This window comes from Arvicanthis niloticus, chromosome Y, assembly GCF_011762505.2.
Source record: "Arvicanthis niloticus isolate mArvNil1 chromosome Y, mArvNil1.pat.X, whole genome shotgun sequence".
Classification (NCBI taxonomy): domain Eukaryota; kingdom Metazoa; phylum Chordata; class Mammalia; order Rodentia; family Muridae; genus Arvicanthis; species Arvicanthis niloticus.
The window spans coordinates 10,813,231-10,829,092 of NC_133431.1; the positions used below are offsets into that span (position 1 = coordinate 10,813,231).

General features: G+C 41.4%; 1 protein-coding gene across 1 annotated transcript in view; it reads right to left on the minus strand.

Moving 5' to 3' along the window:
• LOC143437299 (uncharacterized) overlaps positions 1 to 15,862 on the minus strand; it is a 109,472-nt gene that overhangs the window by 70,147 nt on the left and 23,463 nt on the right. The window contains exon 4 of the mRNA XM_076922107.1: positions 1,733 to 2,754. Coding sequence (XP_076778222.1) covers positions 1,733 to 2,754 — 1,022 coding nt within the window. The remainder of the gene's footprint in view (positions 1 to 1,732; positions 2,755 to 15,862) is intronic.

A 15,862-nucleotide genomic window follows, 5' to 3' on the forward strand; every position in this document is an offset into this window, starting at 1 on the left:
GGCCAAACATACTAATACATATTATCACTTCTTAGGGCCAAATATATTCAAATCACCACAGTTTATTTCTACTATGAATTCTTTCGTTCATTTAAGTATGATTAGGACATGCAGATGCTTTGCCACATTGATTATTTTCAGAAGGTTTCTCTCTAGTATGTGTTGATTTTTCTATTCAGAGAATACTGTGGCATGTAAAGGATTTTCCAACTTGAGTACATGCACAAGATTTCTGTCCAATTTGTGGTCTTTTATGTCTTTGGATACTACAGTGATAGACACAGGCTTTTCCACGTTTGTCACATTCATAAGGTTTCTCTAAAAAATGTATTACTTGAAGTATTTGGAGAGTACACTGTCATGCAAAGACTGTACCTCATTCATGGCATTCATGCAGTTTCTTTACAGTATGTGTTCTTTTATGTATCCGGTGATGCCTGTGACATGCAAGGGCTTAGCACCTTGATGACACTGAGTCACTATCTTGAACGTGTTCTACTATGTAGTCGCAGAAAAAAGTGAATTGTCAGTTTTTCCACATTGATTACATTAATGAGGCTTCTCTCCAGTGTGATTTCTTTGTGTGTGTGTAAAGAACTATGACAGGCAAAGGCTTTACCACATTGTGAATATTCAAGCAGGTTTCTCTCTGGTATGTGATCTCTCCTGTCACTGCAGATGAGTGTGACTGGCAAATGCTTTACAACACTGATTATATTCATGAGGTTTCTCTCCTGTATTCATGTTTCTCTCATGTATTCATGTAGGTTTCTCTTTTATAGGTTTGGAGATGCTCAAGTTGTGAAAAGTCTTTACCACGTTGATCACATTCATGAGGTTTCTTCCAATGTGGGATCTTTTATGTTTTTGAGATTAGTGAGACATGCAAAGGCTTTAGCTCAAAGATTACATTCATAGTTCTGTCTAATACCTGTTCTTTTATGTTTTGGAAAAAATCTTTTATGGAAAGACTTTCACCACTATAAAGTCCTCACAAAAGGGAAGAACTCCCCCCACCCAAGCCTCAGGAACTCATGGTCACCCAATAACTCACAAGACACAGAAGTCGATGTAATCAGCAAGAGGTATATTTTGACCAGCATGCTGAGGTCAAGACCCAGAACCCATGCAGGGTCTATGGGGTTTGACCCTGAGCTTTGGAGGCACAGGGAATTTAAAGGCAAAACCACACAGAAAAAACCATAATGCAGGTGGAGTCAAGGGTGGTTATTGGAAAGTCCCAGCCCATTATTCAGTTTGTGACAGGGTCTAAGTAACTGTCAGGGAGAATATTCTGTATAGTCTATTCTCAACAGCGTATTCATACTCAACCATCTTGTGGTCAGCCAAATTTCTGAAACACAGAGTTCACAAATGAGCTGACCTGTACTCTTGGTTCCTCTCAGCATGCTAGAAGTTTTTGAAAATTTTTAACACTTTCACCACAATGATTATATTCATAGGTTTCTTTCCAATATGGGTTGTTTTATGGTTTTGGAGACAAAAGTTTTCTGTAAAGGCTTTTAATATATTAATTACATTCACACAGTTTTTCTCCAGTATGTGAACATTTATGTCTTTGGAGAATTTTCAATTATAAATGATTTTTTTTACATTGATTACATATCTAAGTATTCTCTCTGGTATATGGGTTTTCTATTATATGGGAGATAACTGGAACTTGTAAAGGCTTTGCCACATTGATCACATTCATAAGGTTTCTATCCAGTATGTGTTCTTTTATGTCTTTGGTGATGACTGTGATGTGAAAAGGCTTTACCACACTGATTACATTCATAAGGTTTCTCTCCAGTATGTGTTCTTTTATGACTTTGGAGACTACTGTGACGTGAAAAGGCTTTACCACATTGATTACATTCATAAGGTTTCTCTCCAGTATGTGTTCTTTTATGACTTTGGAGATGACTATGACGTGAAAAGGCTTTACCACATTGATTACACTCATAAGGCTTCTCTCCAGTATGTGTTCTTTTATGACTTTGGAGATGACTATGACGTGAAAAGGCTTTACCACATTGATTACACTCATAAGGCTTCTCTCCAGTATGTGTTCTTTTATGACTTTGGAGATTACTGTGTTTTGAAAAGGCTTTACCACATTGATTACATTCATAAGGTTTCTCTCCAGTATGTGTTCTTTTATGATATTGGAGACTACTGTCTTGTGAAAAGGCTTTACCACACTGATTACATTCATAAGGTTTCTCTCCAGTATGTGTTCTTTTATGATATTGGAGATGACAGTGATATGAAAAGGCTTTACCACATTGATTACATTCATGAGGCTTCTTTCCAGTATGTGTTCTTTTATGACTTTGGAGATTACTGTGTTGTGAAAAGGCTTTACCACATTGATTACACTCATAAGGCTTCTCTCCAGTATGTGTTCTTTTATGACTTTGGAGATGACTGTGACATGAAAAGGCTCTACCACATTGATTACATTCATAAGGTTTCTCTCCAGTATGTGTTCTTTTATGTCTTTGGAGACTACTGTGACATGAAAAGGCCTTACTACATTGATCACATTCATAAGGTTTCTCTCCAGTATGTGTTGTTTTATGTCTTTGGAGATGACTGTGACATGAAAAGGCTTTACCACATTGATTACATTCATGAGGCTTCTCTCCAGTATGTGTTCTTGTATGTCTTTGAAGACTACTTTGATATGAAAAGGCTTTACCACATTGGTTACGTTCATAAGGTTTCTCTTCAGTATGACTTCTTTCATGCCTGCAACAGTAATGGGCACATGTGAAAGCTTTATCACATTTATTAGTCTGATCAATCATTTTATCATTATGAATCAATTTTACAGTTGGTCTCATAATAAAGAACACTCAGATCTTATGCTTTTATCACTTTGATGTTCACGGTTGTACTTGAAAATACCTGTGATGGTAAGAATATTTGCTACATGGCTCACATTTATAACATCCTTTTTCTATATGAGATTTCTATATGATGCATTCATACGTCAGAATAAAATGGAACAACTAAGAGCATTAAAACTCTGATTGCATTCTTAGTTTTTCCTGTAGTATGCATCACACCACAAAAGCACTGTGAAACAGGGTGAACAGAAGAAGTGCAAACTTCTAGTACCCATAATGATTTTCTGAAGTGTGAATTTGGGTAAAGTCAGAAAACCAATTAATTGTAAACACCTATCATATTCAGAAAGTCTACCAAAGGCAGAATACTACATATCTTCTCATTGTTGTGAAATAGACAGAGGTTGTTTTTTTTAGTATCCCTATGCTCACATGGTTTCATCCATTCTGACAATTGATACCGCAATTAAAAAAGCAGAACAAAATAAATATTTCCACATTGAATTCACATACATTGACTTTTTGTTCATTGTAGACATGATTAATGTTTCTCCAAAACAACATTCTCGAATACGAGTGTCACCAATTTTATCATGGACTATTTGATTATTAGAAGGTTATGGATACATGTTTATCACTATTCAATGTGCAACATCTAAATATTATGAGACTATACAAATTGGTAGTTCCACGACATAGCTCTAATGGAGATACAAATCAATTAAAGGAATTGCTTAAAGCATTGTTTTCTTCTCTTCTTTCTTACAGAAATGCCTTGCAAACACCAATCAGATAACTGACATGGAGGTACAAGTTTTGGGAGAATATTATAATCATAGCTACAATAAAATGAATCATATTTTACACACTTGCTTTCCTTTAGAGAATCCAGATCATATTAAAATTACCTCACAGGCATATTTGTATCAGCTTAAACATTAAAATTACATTTCATGGCCGGGCGGTGGTGGTGCACACTTTTAATCCCAGCACTTGGGAGGCAGAGGCAGGCAGATTTCTGAGTTCCAGGCTGGCTGGTCTACAGAGTGAGTCCCAGGACAGCCAGGGCTACACAGAGAAACCCTGTCTTGAAACCCCCTCCCCCAAAAAATACCTTTCATGATGTCTAGAAGTTTGATGTTGTTCTTCAGTATGATGAACTTCCAAATTATAGCCTAAAACCAAGGTACAAGAAAATCAATGATATGGTATTGGAATTAGGCAAAATTCAAGTTACTCTGAATTTTCACAGCAATGAACCTGATTTATTCAACTCAATATTACTTGTTCTCCATTGAAATAAGACATAATCATCAGTAACCCAGAAACATTTTTCCCTTATTTTGAGAAGCAAAAAAAAAAAAAAATCAGTCTTACCAATAGCAGAGAGGTTCCAGTAGGTCTCCAGCATCACATCTTTGTAGAGATTCTTCTGGGAAGGATCCAGCAAATTCCACTCTTCTGCAGTGAAGTTCACATGCACATCATTGAAACTCACTGCTTCCTAAAATATCACACACATGTTACAACACAAAGCCTGATACTGACATCAATACAAAGTAAAGTTATGTTTCCTAGACAATATAATCAAATAATTCAGGTGATTCCTCCACTTATTTTCTGACACACAAATTATAATATAATCATCATGCCAGTTTAGAAGAAACTTGAAATATTGACACTTGAACCCTTGACACAGGGTTCACCTGTGTCACTCCTGACCCCTTAGAATAGGATATAGCCTTACAACACAAATGGCAATTGAGAGGGATATGCAGGGGGAAAGAGATCAACTGTACTGAACACACATCTGAAAAGCTGGATGAAAAATTACTAACTACAAAAGTGATGGGCAAGCTGTGTGTATTTGGTCATGTCTTTAATCACAGACGTACAGGTAGGTGGATATCATTGAGCTGGATGCCAGCACGGTCTATGCAATGAGTTTCAGGACAGCAAAAGTTACATGTTAAGAAACTCATTCTGCTACAAAAATAAAGCAGGAAACAAAAATGACAGTATGAATTCACAGTTCTTTAATGAAGTTATTGCAAAGAATTATGCATTCACTGCAGCACTGTATTCATCTTGAAAAACATGCAGTGAACCAGTTTAAACAGCAAAATTAATTAAATTTTACTAGAAGGGAATGTATGTTTAAACAGTTAAAAATAGACAAGTGAAAATATTAGTAATGTATATGTTGATCAGAAATAAAGAACGTAGTTCAGGAGATATAGCTCAGGAGTTGAAAGCTCTTGCTGGTCTTCCACATAATGGTGGTCAATTTCGGACATACACATGTGGACCAACACCTGTCCATTTCTTCATGATCATAAATTCTGAGGCCATCTTCTGACAACAGTAAAGATGAGGCACACATTCATAGTCATGCACACACGCATGTCACACTTATTTATCCAAAATTTCAGAAGAAACACAAGAGTTAGGCAGAACATCATACACCTGCAATTCAATGAATCTGAAGAATCAGATAATATTAATGATGTGAGCAGAAGCCATCTGGAGAAATAGAATATAATCTATATATTTTGCTGAATTTCAAAATGAAAGATGTAGACTAAGAGCAGCACAAAATCATGTGCCTACTTAACAAAAATATGTCAGGTGGCTTATGTGGTTTCTATATCTACAATTATAACAGGAAGTGCTTCACAGGGAAATTTGGTCTAGAAAAGCAAAAACAGAATGAATAAAGTTAAAATATAAAACCACCAGGTTTGCAAAATAGCATAGCATTGAACAGCAAGTGTGTCCACAGTATCTTATGTGATTGAGGGACAGAGTCCAAATGGGGAATATATGGGAGCATGAGAAAAAAGCTGAAGGATCAGATTCAACCACAACACTGGAGACACCCAGAACAAAATTTATCCACTGTAAAAGAAATGCAGAGATAAAGCTGGAGCAGAGACTGAAGGTGTGGACAATGAAAACTCATTCAATTGGAGACACACATGGACAATCTCCAATCCATGACATTATTAAGGATACTCTGTGATGCTCCCACACAGGAGCCTTGCATAATTGTCCATTGAGAGGCTCCATCCAGCAGCTCACTGAAGCAGAAGCAGAGATCCACAGTCAAACATTGCATGCACCTTGGTAACTCTGATGGAAAAGTTGGGGGAAGTATTTTGTGCCCTGAACAGGATAGGAAATCCACAGGAAGACCAGCAGACTCAATTAACCTTGACCCTTGGGGCCATTAAGAAACTGAGACAAAAACAATAACACTCACAGGTGGACAATGGACCGATGGCCTGTAGCTCAGTCTTCATGATGGTCCTACAACACCTGTAGCAGGATCAGTCCCTAACGCTGCTGTTTGTCATTGGAATCTGTTCCCATAACTGGGCTGCCATGTCTGGCCTCAGTGGAGAGGATGCATCTCACCCAATAGAGACTTGATACATCATCATGGATTCCCAGGGGCCCACACCCTCTGAAAGGACAAACAGAAGTTACAGGAGGAACTCTGTGAAGGCAGGTGACCTAGAGTAGGAAGTCCACTAAGTTCAGAGCCATTTTACTTATAACAACTTGAAACTGGAAATAATACAGATGCTGCTCAACCAAAATGTGAACATAGAAAATGTGGTTCATTTACAAAATGAAACATTATTTAGTTATCAAATACAATGACATCATGAATTTTGCAGGCAAATGGATACAGCTAAGTACTATCGTCTCAGTGAGGTAACCCAGATCTAAAAGCACATGCATGTATGTACTCACTTACAAATGAATAATAATCATAAGATACAGGAAACCCACACTACATTTCATAGACACAAAGAAACTAAACAACAAGGAAGGCCGAAATGAGCACAGTTTACTCTCACTCAGAAGGGGGAGTAAAGCTATCATAGGAGGCAGATGGAAGACAGAGAACTGCATGGGAGAGCAGATAAGAAAGGGGAATCGGGGAGAACCAGCAACAGGTGTGGCGAGAAAGAAGAGAGGGCCACAGGGGAAAATGAATCAAAATCTGCAGCTGGCTGGGGGTCAGGGGGTACATTTAGGGTGTGCCAGAGATCAAAAATAGGTACCAAGAAGTCTAAGGTTGATCTTAGCTGAGATGCATAGCAGTGAGATATGGACACTGAAGAGGCCACATCCTGCAGTCAGGCAGGACCCTTAATGGAGAGTTAAAGACCCCAAGCAATCCAAAAATCTTTCTACTCAAAATTTGTCCTGTCCTCCAGAATACAATCTACAACATAGATTCTGTACAGCAGCAAAATAACCCTTTGATACCATTTGGTTGTTGTTCTAACTTGCTACTCTGCTGCTGTGATTGAATCCTCTAAGCAAAACCAACTCAGGTAATAACTGGTTATTGTACATGGTTCTGTCAGATCACAGTCCATTATTTTGAGAGCTTAGATTAGAAACTGAAAGCAAAAAGCATGGACAATTAACTCAGCCATTCCTGATTTCTGACGGGGTTATATGATATGTGGTCTCATAGCCAATCCTGGCTATTTACCTTGAGAGAAAATTTTTGAGTGGATTGTTTTCAGCTGACATTCATTCTAAAGCCAAGGAAACATCCAGGTTCAGAATTAAGCGTTTTAGTTAGGATAGATGACAGAGGTTCTGGTTAGTCAACAAAATGATGGAGTGGGTATTAGGACTATATTGTTCCTCACTGGTACAAACTGGCATAATTATGCTCTAATTGTATTTTGAGGGAAAAGTTTTATTTTAACAGGAAGGGTGATATGTAAGAAGAACTAAGGTGGGAAGGTGTACCAAGAGGAAGAGAAGGAGTAAGGAGAGGAGGAGAAAAAGGAAAGGAGAAGCTAGGTGATGAGAGAGAGAAAGAGAGAGAAAAGGGGGGACATGGAGGCAAATGTTCACGTGTCTCCACCAAAGACTATATATCTAGGTTGGGTGTTGGGTTACACTTCTGATTCAGCATTAACAAACTTATAATGCCTTTAATTAATATTTTTAAAGAGAGTATAAAAGGAAAAAGGAAAAAGGAGCGTGGGATAGGGGTTTTATTGGGTGTGGGGGTGGGGAAAGGGAATGGCATCTGAAATGTAAATAAAATATACCATAAAAAAAGCATGGAAAAACACTGTCTCCTGGCTTGCTCTCTTGCTTGGTCACTGTCTCATTCTCAGCCTGCTCTCTCATCCAGCCCAGGACCACTCACTTGCTTAGGGATATTGCAACTCAGTGGAAGAGCCTTCCTAATCAATCGTCAACACTATCTCTCACAGAAATAGCAACCAGCCATTCTGATGAGGGCACGCCCTCGACTGAGGCTCCTTCAGATGACCGTAGCTCTGAAATGCTGAGAACTGAAAACAACAATATCACAGACACAATAATAAATGAGGAAGTTGTTACAACAAAAAACCAAAGATTTAACCATATCAATTATAGGATCCCCTGCCACCACAAGAGGGAGTTGGAGCTGTGGCTGAGCAAGGACAAAATAGGGAGGGCACCTGGCTCAGAGCAGGAAAGGATACACTGGAATGGGGAGCTCAGAGGCTGTGCTGACCTGGGGTGAGGCATCTTTAACCCTGGGTTCTCAGGTCATTGCTACAGAAGAGGAGGCTAAAACAGCTGGAAGGTGGACAGAAAAGCAGATTTTCCCACAGACCTGGAAATGACCACCAACAAAGGACAGGATCTCTGGTCCAAGGAAGATATGCTAAATTTGTGACAATCAATGAAGAACAACCTCCCATCGTATGACAGCTCCAAGTTCAAAACCAGAGAGTCACATATGAACTGGGCAAAGGGTAGTTCAGGAGGTGGGAAATGAGGTCTTTGTCTTTCTACCCTGTAAAACAAGGTAGGCAGAGCCTGATTTTGCCCTGGATGCTGTCTTTAAGAGCTCTCAGTCATGGACTAGTCAATGGGTCTAGGTCCTGTTGTTAAGAAGGATTTAACCCAAGGTGTGGGGCTAGTAACTAAATCATTTAGGGTGGAGTCTGTCTCATTTCCTCAGTGAGAGAATGACAAAGTTCCACACACAAAATAGACAGCCACAAGGGGGCGCTAAAGGCTACCCAGAAGATTCCTCCACTTGGACAAAGAAGAAAATGAAGACAGGAAGGCAACTGTGAGCCCTGTAGCAGGGCTCCAAGTTTGCTCTAACCTTTCCAGAGATTAAGACCAGAGAAACAGTTTCTACTATGCCAGGCTCTGGAACATCTTTGAAGCACTTCAGGGCTCAGACTTTCCAGTGTATCCACTGTAGCTGGGTTCCACATTGAATTTAGTCATCTCCCTCCACAGATATTCAAGAAAAATCTGAAAACCAAGGCACACACACAATTCTGGAAGACAAGCCACTGACACAGACAGAATGGTGGATATTAAAAACTGGCTTTTCAATTCTTAATTTGGGAGTCCTGGGGGTCTTGGGGTTCCAGTCAATGCACTAAGATGTTATGTCCAAGTCACAGAGACCCTAATGACCAACAAGGAGCCTATTGCAATGCAAACACATGGAGGTCTTTATTATGAGCTCTGTAATAAGGATTCTCACCAGTCATCCTCACATGAGATGGAAACTGAGAGTCTAGAGGTGCTGGGTATTTATTGTAGTTACAGCAAGATTGGGACATTAACACACAGGTCAGCAGCTTAATATTTTAAAAACTACATGACTGGCATAATCTGCAGGAACCAATCAAAGGGGCAAAATCATCTGACAAACATGATTGGTAGGCTAACTTTTTCTCTGTAAGGTGTATTAGTTATCAATATGTAGCTTAACCCTGCAGTTGTACCTTGACTGGCTGTTGACAAGGGGGGTTTGTCATAGAATGTTTGCTCAAGTGGACTTTGTGTGCTCTCAGAAACAGAATTGATTGGGCATTACAAACTAATCTTTGTGCCTTAGGTCCTGATTATTGAAAGATGCTCCTGTTCAACCACAAGCCATGCATGGCAGTAGAAAAGGTAGTTTGTCCAAAGACCTGCCTCACTATCTGTTACTGCACTGTCTGAAATAGTTTTCCTGAGCAGGTACCCCACAGCTCTGGAATCTCAAAATATTGGGGTTTCAAAGGTAACTTCAGTATTACAGCTTCTTGTTCCAGTATCTGGGATGCACATATGATCATCTGTGCTCCTCAAAAGAGATTGGGTCACTTCACCAGCTCTTCCATCTGTAGCACTCTAGGTTCTGCTTGACTCCACTCTACTGCTGCTGCTGTTCTTTCTGCTCATCCCATGGGACTGACATCTTCAATATGCTGGGTTCTTCTCCTGCAACTAGGATTCACTGTGTTCCTCTTATACACTCCCTTCACCATGCCAAGCCTTAGTTGCTCTGCATGAGATTCATTTATGTCTAAAAGCCAAAACCATCTGGGTGATTCTCACACATGATCAACTCCAGGTGCACAACAAGGGACAACCTTGGCTATCTCTGAAACACAGCTTCTTTATCCTCTCAGAAAACACTTAGCAGAAGAAGTCACCTCAGTGGTGCTGGTTTCTTCTTCATCACCACTAATTTTTTAACTACAGCCAACCAGCATCAATTGTCTCAGTCGTCCCTTCTATTCTTTCCTCCCAGAGCCACAAGGACAAAGCTGCTGAGTTCCTCTGCTTGCTGGGGCTGGAACATGGCTCCTTCTATTACAACATCACCAGCTTTCTATTTTTCAACAACTTCACAGGCTAAGCTCGGCTGTCCTGAATCTTACCCAGTTGATGAACCTTGAACTCAGAGGTCTGCATGGCTCTGTCTCCTGTATGCTGGGTAATACACGTGTAACACTTTGCGTGTATCTAAGCTTTTCATTACCTAAAACTTGTTCTGTACCAGGAAGACTTGAATCAGAGATCTGCTTGGTGCTCATCTCCTGGGATTTAAGGCATGTACCTCCATGCTTGTACTTAAGTACTTTACTTTAGATCTTAACATGAAAGCACAGAATAGTAATCACAGTCCATCGATGGTCAGTTTCACACACACTGGTGACCCTTGTGTCCTCATGAAAATGATGACCAGGTGACAATTGAAACATATAAAAAATTATAAAGGTTATGGGAAGTTTTTATGACCCCCTAGAGCTGAGCCAAGAATGTAGGCCAGCCGGTTCACTACCTCCAGGTTTCAGGAACTGGCTGACCACAAAGTAGATGGTTGAGCAAGATTCCATTCCTGAGGAAAACATATACACAATGTTTCCCACATGACCTACTGAATGATGGGCTGGAACTTTCCACTATTTTTATGATACCCTTCCTTGGTTTTCCCCTCACACCCCTGGTTTGTGGGTTTTTTTTCTTTAAATACCTTTCTAACCCTGACCTCCTAGTAGACACCCCTCATTATGAGTCTCGACCTCAGCCCAGCTGATTCCTGAAATAAAGCCTCTTGTGTCTTGTGAGTTACTGAGTGATTGCGATAACCCGAGACTAGAGTGAGGGTCTCTCCTTCTGGGGGTCTTTCAATAATAACACACAACACGATACAGTTCTCTTTTGTACAAGTCAGGGGGTGTGTCCATAGGTCCGCCAGCCAGTACCTGTAAGCAATTCCAGTCATGCCCCTGCCTCAGATTAATGGGCAACCTGGGGCCTCCACTTCCACCCGCCCGTCACGGTACCTGGAGGCTCCAGTAATCTCCTTGTCTGCAGCGGCCCTGCGGCGGGCGATCGGATTGCATCGCTTGGTCTGTGATGTCAGAGGGAGGCCACGGATACCACCGGGACAGAGGTGCTTTTCCTGGACTGTGATGGTGGCAATTGTTGTCTCGTGGTGCAGTCACTGGGCTCCAGTCGGGATTTCCATACATCATGCCTGTGCGCCGGGCCAGCGCCTTCATGGGAAATGTAGTCTCCCACCAGCTGCCATCTTTCTTTTTCATCGTGGCCTCATAGGATATGTAGTTCGAAGGCCGGCCGCCATATTGGATTGAGTTTGATGCGAGTGTGCATTTAGTTCTTTGACCACCATTTTGGCAGGATGCCTTATGGGAAATGTAGTCTCCAGCTGCTATCTCTGAGTAGCCCTGGCAGTCCCTGAACTCACTCCATTGCCCAGGCTGGCCTTGAACTCAGAAATCTGCCTGCCTCTACCTCCCAAGTTCTGGTATTAAAGGCATGCGCCATCAATTATTGATCATTATGGCTATTGATTAATATTGATTATTGATTAGCACTGTCTGCTTATTATCAATTATTGATTATCATGATTATTGATCACTATTGGTTATTGACTAGTATTGAATATTGGCCATCAATTAGTATTGATTATTGATTAACATGATTATTGATTATTCCATAACCATCATTCCCCTGCGTCTGCCTCCCAAGTGCTGGGATTAAAAGCCACCACTTCCCAGCTACACCTGTCTTCTTTGTTTGGTTTTTTGTTTGTTTGTTTGTTTGTTTTGAGGCAGGGTTTCTCTGTGTAGCCCTGGCAGACAAGCCACTGACACAAAAACAATGGTGGATCTTAACAACTGGCCTTTCAATCCTTTAGTTGGGAGTCCTGAGGGTCTTGCGTCAATGCACCAAGATATTATGTCCAAGCCACAGAGACCACAATGACCAACAAGGATCCTATTGTAATGCAATCACATGGAGGTCTTTATTATGAGCTCTGTAATAAGGATTCTCACCAGTCAGCCTCACATGAGATCAAAACTGAGAGTCTAGAGGTACTGGGTATTTATTGTAGTTACAGCAAGATTAAGACATTAATACACAGGTCAGCAACTTAATATTTTAAAAACTACATGTCTGGCATAATCTGCAGGAACCAATCAAGGGGGTAAAACCATATGACAACCATGATGGGTAGACTAACTTTGTCTCTGTAAGGTATATTAATTATCTATATGTAGCTTAACCCTGCAGTTGTACCTTGACTGGCTGTGGACAAGGAGGGCTTGCCATAGGATGTTTGCTCAAGTGGACTTTGTGCAATCTCAGAAACAGAATTGATTGTGCTTTACAAACTCATCTTTGTGCCTGAGGTCCTTATTATTGAAAGATGCTCCTGTTCAACCACAAGCCATGCATTTCAGTAGAAAAGGTAATTTGTCCAAAGACCTACCTCACTATCTGTTACTGCAGATCCTAATATCAGTTGCACTTACTCTGAGACAGAATACCAGTGGAAGTTGCCTCTCCCCCTGTGCATCATCTTATAGGTAAAATAGACAATGCCCACCTGCCCTTCCTTTCCTGCCTCATCCCTGTGTCTCTGCCCCTCTTGGGCAGACAGTCCCTGTTCAACCACATGCTTTACCTGCCAAGACACAAGGTAAGCTTTCTATAGATCTACCACACTATTTGTTATCCCAGATGCAATGATCACAATTTCCCCTAGCACTGTACTAAACACCAGAGGCAGCTTTACCTCTGTCCTGATTATGTCTGCCTGTGGATGCTAAGATCATCTCTTCCTGCCCAACTCTTCTCCCTGCTCCCAACATTAGCAAGCATTCCCTCTTGAGCATACCCAACAAACATGTCAGTAAAGGAGGCAACACTCAGGCAACTTTCTCTGTAAACCCAGACATCAAACAGCAACCCAGGAACAAAACTCCCACCCAAGCAAGACAAATCCAGAAATCCGTACTGAGATAATAATCACTTCAAACTCGGAGGCCTAGACACCAGCATAGGAATATAATAAATAACAGCCAGAAAAAAATAGATCATCAAAAGCACCAACCTATCCTAACACAGCAGGTCCTGAGAAATTAAAACATGCAACAGATATGGTAAAAAAAAAAGAGGTTGTTTGGGAGCAGGGATATGAGTGAGAATCTGGGGAAGGCAATGAGGCACAAAAGAGGACCTGCAGACAGACAGGAGACAGAGAGACAGGGAGCAGAGAGAGAACCCTGAAAGTAAACAAAGAGAAAAGTGAGAAGACATGAACTGAGACAGGGAACAAACAGAGAGAGCTGTGTAGCTGGTGGTTCGTGTATATAAAGCACATCTGACAACAGCAGCAGGTGATGGAGGCAGGGAATGACTTAAGCAGTTGCTAAGTCCCTGAGAGCAGAGCATTGAAATTGCCTGTGCACTGACAACTACAGAGGCAAGGTTCACCCACAGAACGGGAAAGGAAGAGAGAGTCTCAGATATTAAGGATGAATAAAACAAAATGAATACATTGGGTAAAAATATGTGGATTCTAAAAGTTTCCTAACGCTAAACAACTAGGAATTCTTTAAAATATGTGAAGGGAAAACTAGCCGGGCAGTGGTGGCGCACGCCTTTAATCCCAGCACTTAGGAGGCAGAGGCAGGCGGATTTCTGAGTTTGAGGCCAGCCTGGTCTACAGAGTGTGTTCCAGGGCAGCCAAGGCTACACAGAGAAACCCTGACTCGAAAAACCAAAAATAAAAAGAGAGAGAGAGAGAGAGAGAGAGAGAGAGAGAGAGAGAGAGAGAGAGAGAGAGAGAGAAGGGAAAACTTGAGATAATAATGCAAATTTTCCTAAACCAAAGAACATGCATGTTAATGTACAAGAAGCATCCAAAACACCTAAGAGATTGGAGGGGAAAAAGTCCCTTTACCTCATAATAATCAAACACTAAACATAAAAAATAAAGCAACATAAAGAACTGCAATGGAAAAAAATTAACAAAAACTAAACGAAAGAAAAACAAGTAATGTATGAAAGTAGATCTCTTAGATTTATGCCTGTCTTCTTAAAAACAGGTTTTGTTTGTTTGTCTGTTTGTTTGTTTTCGAGACAGGGTTTCTCTGTGTAGCCCTGGCTGTCCTGGAACTCACTCTGTAGACCAGGCTGGCCTCAAACTCAGAAATCTGCCTGCCTGTGCCTCCACAATGCTGGGATTAAAGGCACGTTTCATCACTGCCCAGCTATACCAGTCTTCTTAATGTATTCTATAAAAGACAGAAGGATTTGGACAAATGTACTGCAGAGTCAGAGAAACCACCGTGTTTCTACAGGAAAGCAACTGGTCCAAATGTCTTGGGCAAATTCAGAATCAGTCATGACAGTGAAGTTACTCAGAGGTCACCTCCTGATCTAACACGTGAGGGGCATCACCAGGGACCTCACAGGTGGTCACATCTGGCTGATGTTTCCCATGCAGCCCCAGAGAGGACCCAGCACCCCAGCTCCCACTGCTCAGCTGCCTGCCCCTACCCATTGTGGGCAGTGACCCTATGCTCACCATGACTCGATTTCAGAGCTTCCCAGAGGTCTCCACACAGCACCCACAGCAGGGCTCAGAGCAGGACACAGAGAGCCACTTAAGACTGCACAGGAACAGTGAACTTGCAGACTGGCATCCAGAATAATCCGCCTCCTTGTCGGATTGGCAGGTCTGCATGGAAGCATTGATTGGCCAGTGAGTCTTACCACTCCTCAAGGTTAAAGTGTGCTTCCAGACCAGGGTCAGACCTTTTCCAGAGCTCAGGAGGGGTTTGCACTCCATTAGTATTTGTTTCTGTCTTCAAAGAGGAATCTCACCCCACCCAGCCCTGGGGGAGAACCCAGCATTCCAGCTCTGGCTGTTCAGCTGCCTGCTCCTCCCCTCTGAGAGCAATGATCCTGCACCTACCAGGACCTGACTCCAGACCTTACCTGGAATTCCAAACAAGGTGGCCCTAATGTCAGTGAAGGAATGGGCTTGCTATCAAGTTGAGAGGAAGCAGCTAAAGAGTGAACGCCTTCTGTTGTAGTAATTATTTCAATTATTTCAAAGCAGCCACTGGTTAAGCCAACTGGCTAAGCTGCAGCATCTCTGTCCAGCTCAGCCACCATATTGCATGGCCAGCCAGAAACCAGCAGCCAGAAACACCAGCCCTGCCCCCCACTGGACACCAGCGTGGGAGATGGCTCTGCCAATCTTCCACTCTATCTCTTCAAGGCTGGGCATTGCCCAGATTATCCCACCAACAACTTGGGCTCAGTACAAATGAGACTCTAATGCTTAGATTATCCAAAGGCTTACATATATAGTAATGATCAAAAACAAGATACCCTTACAATCAGAGGTGTAACCC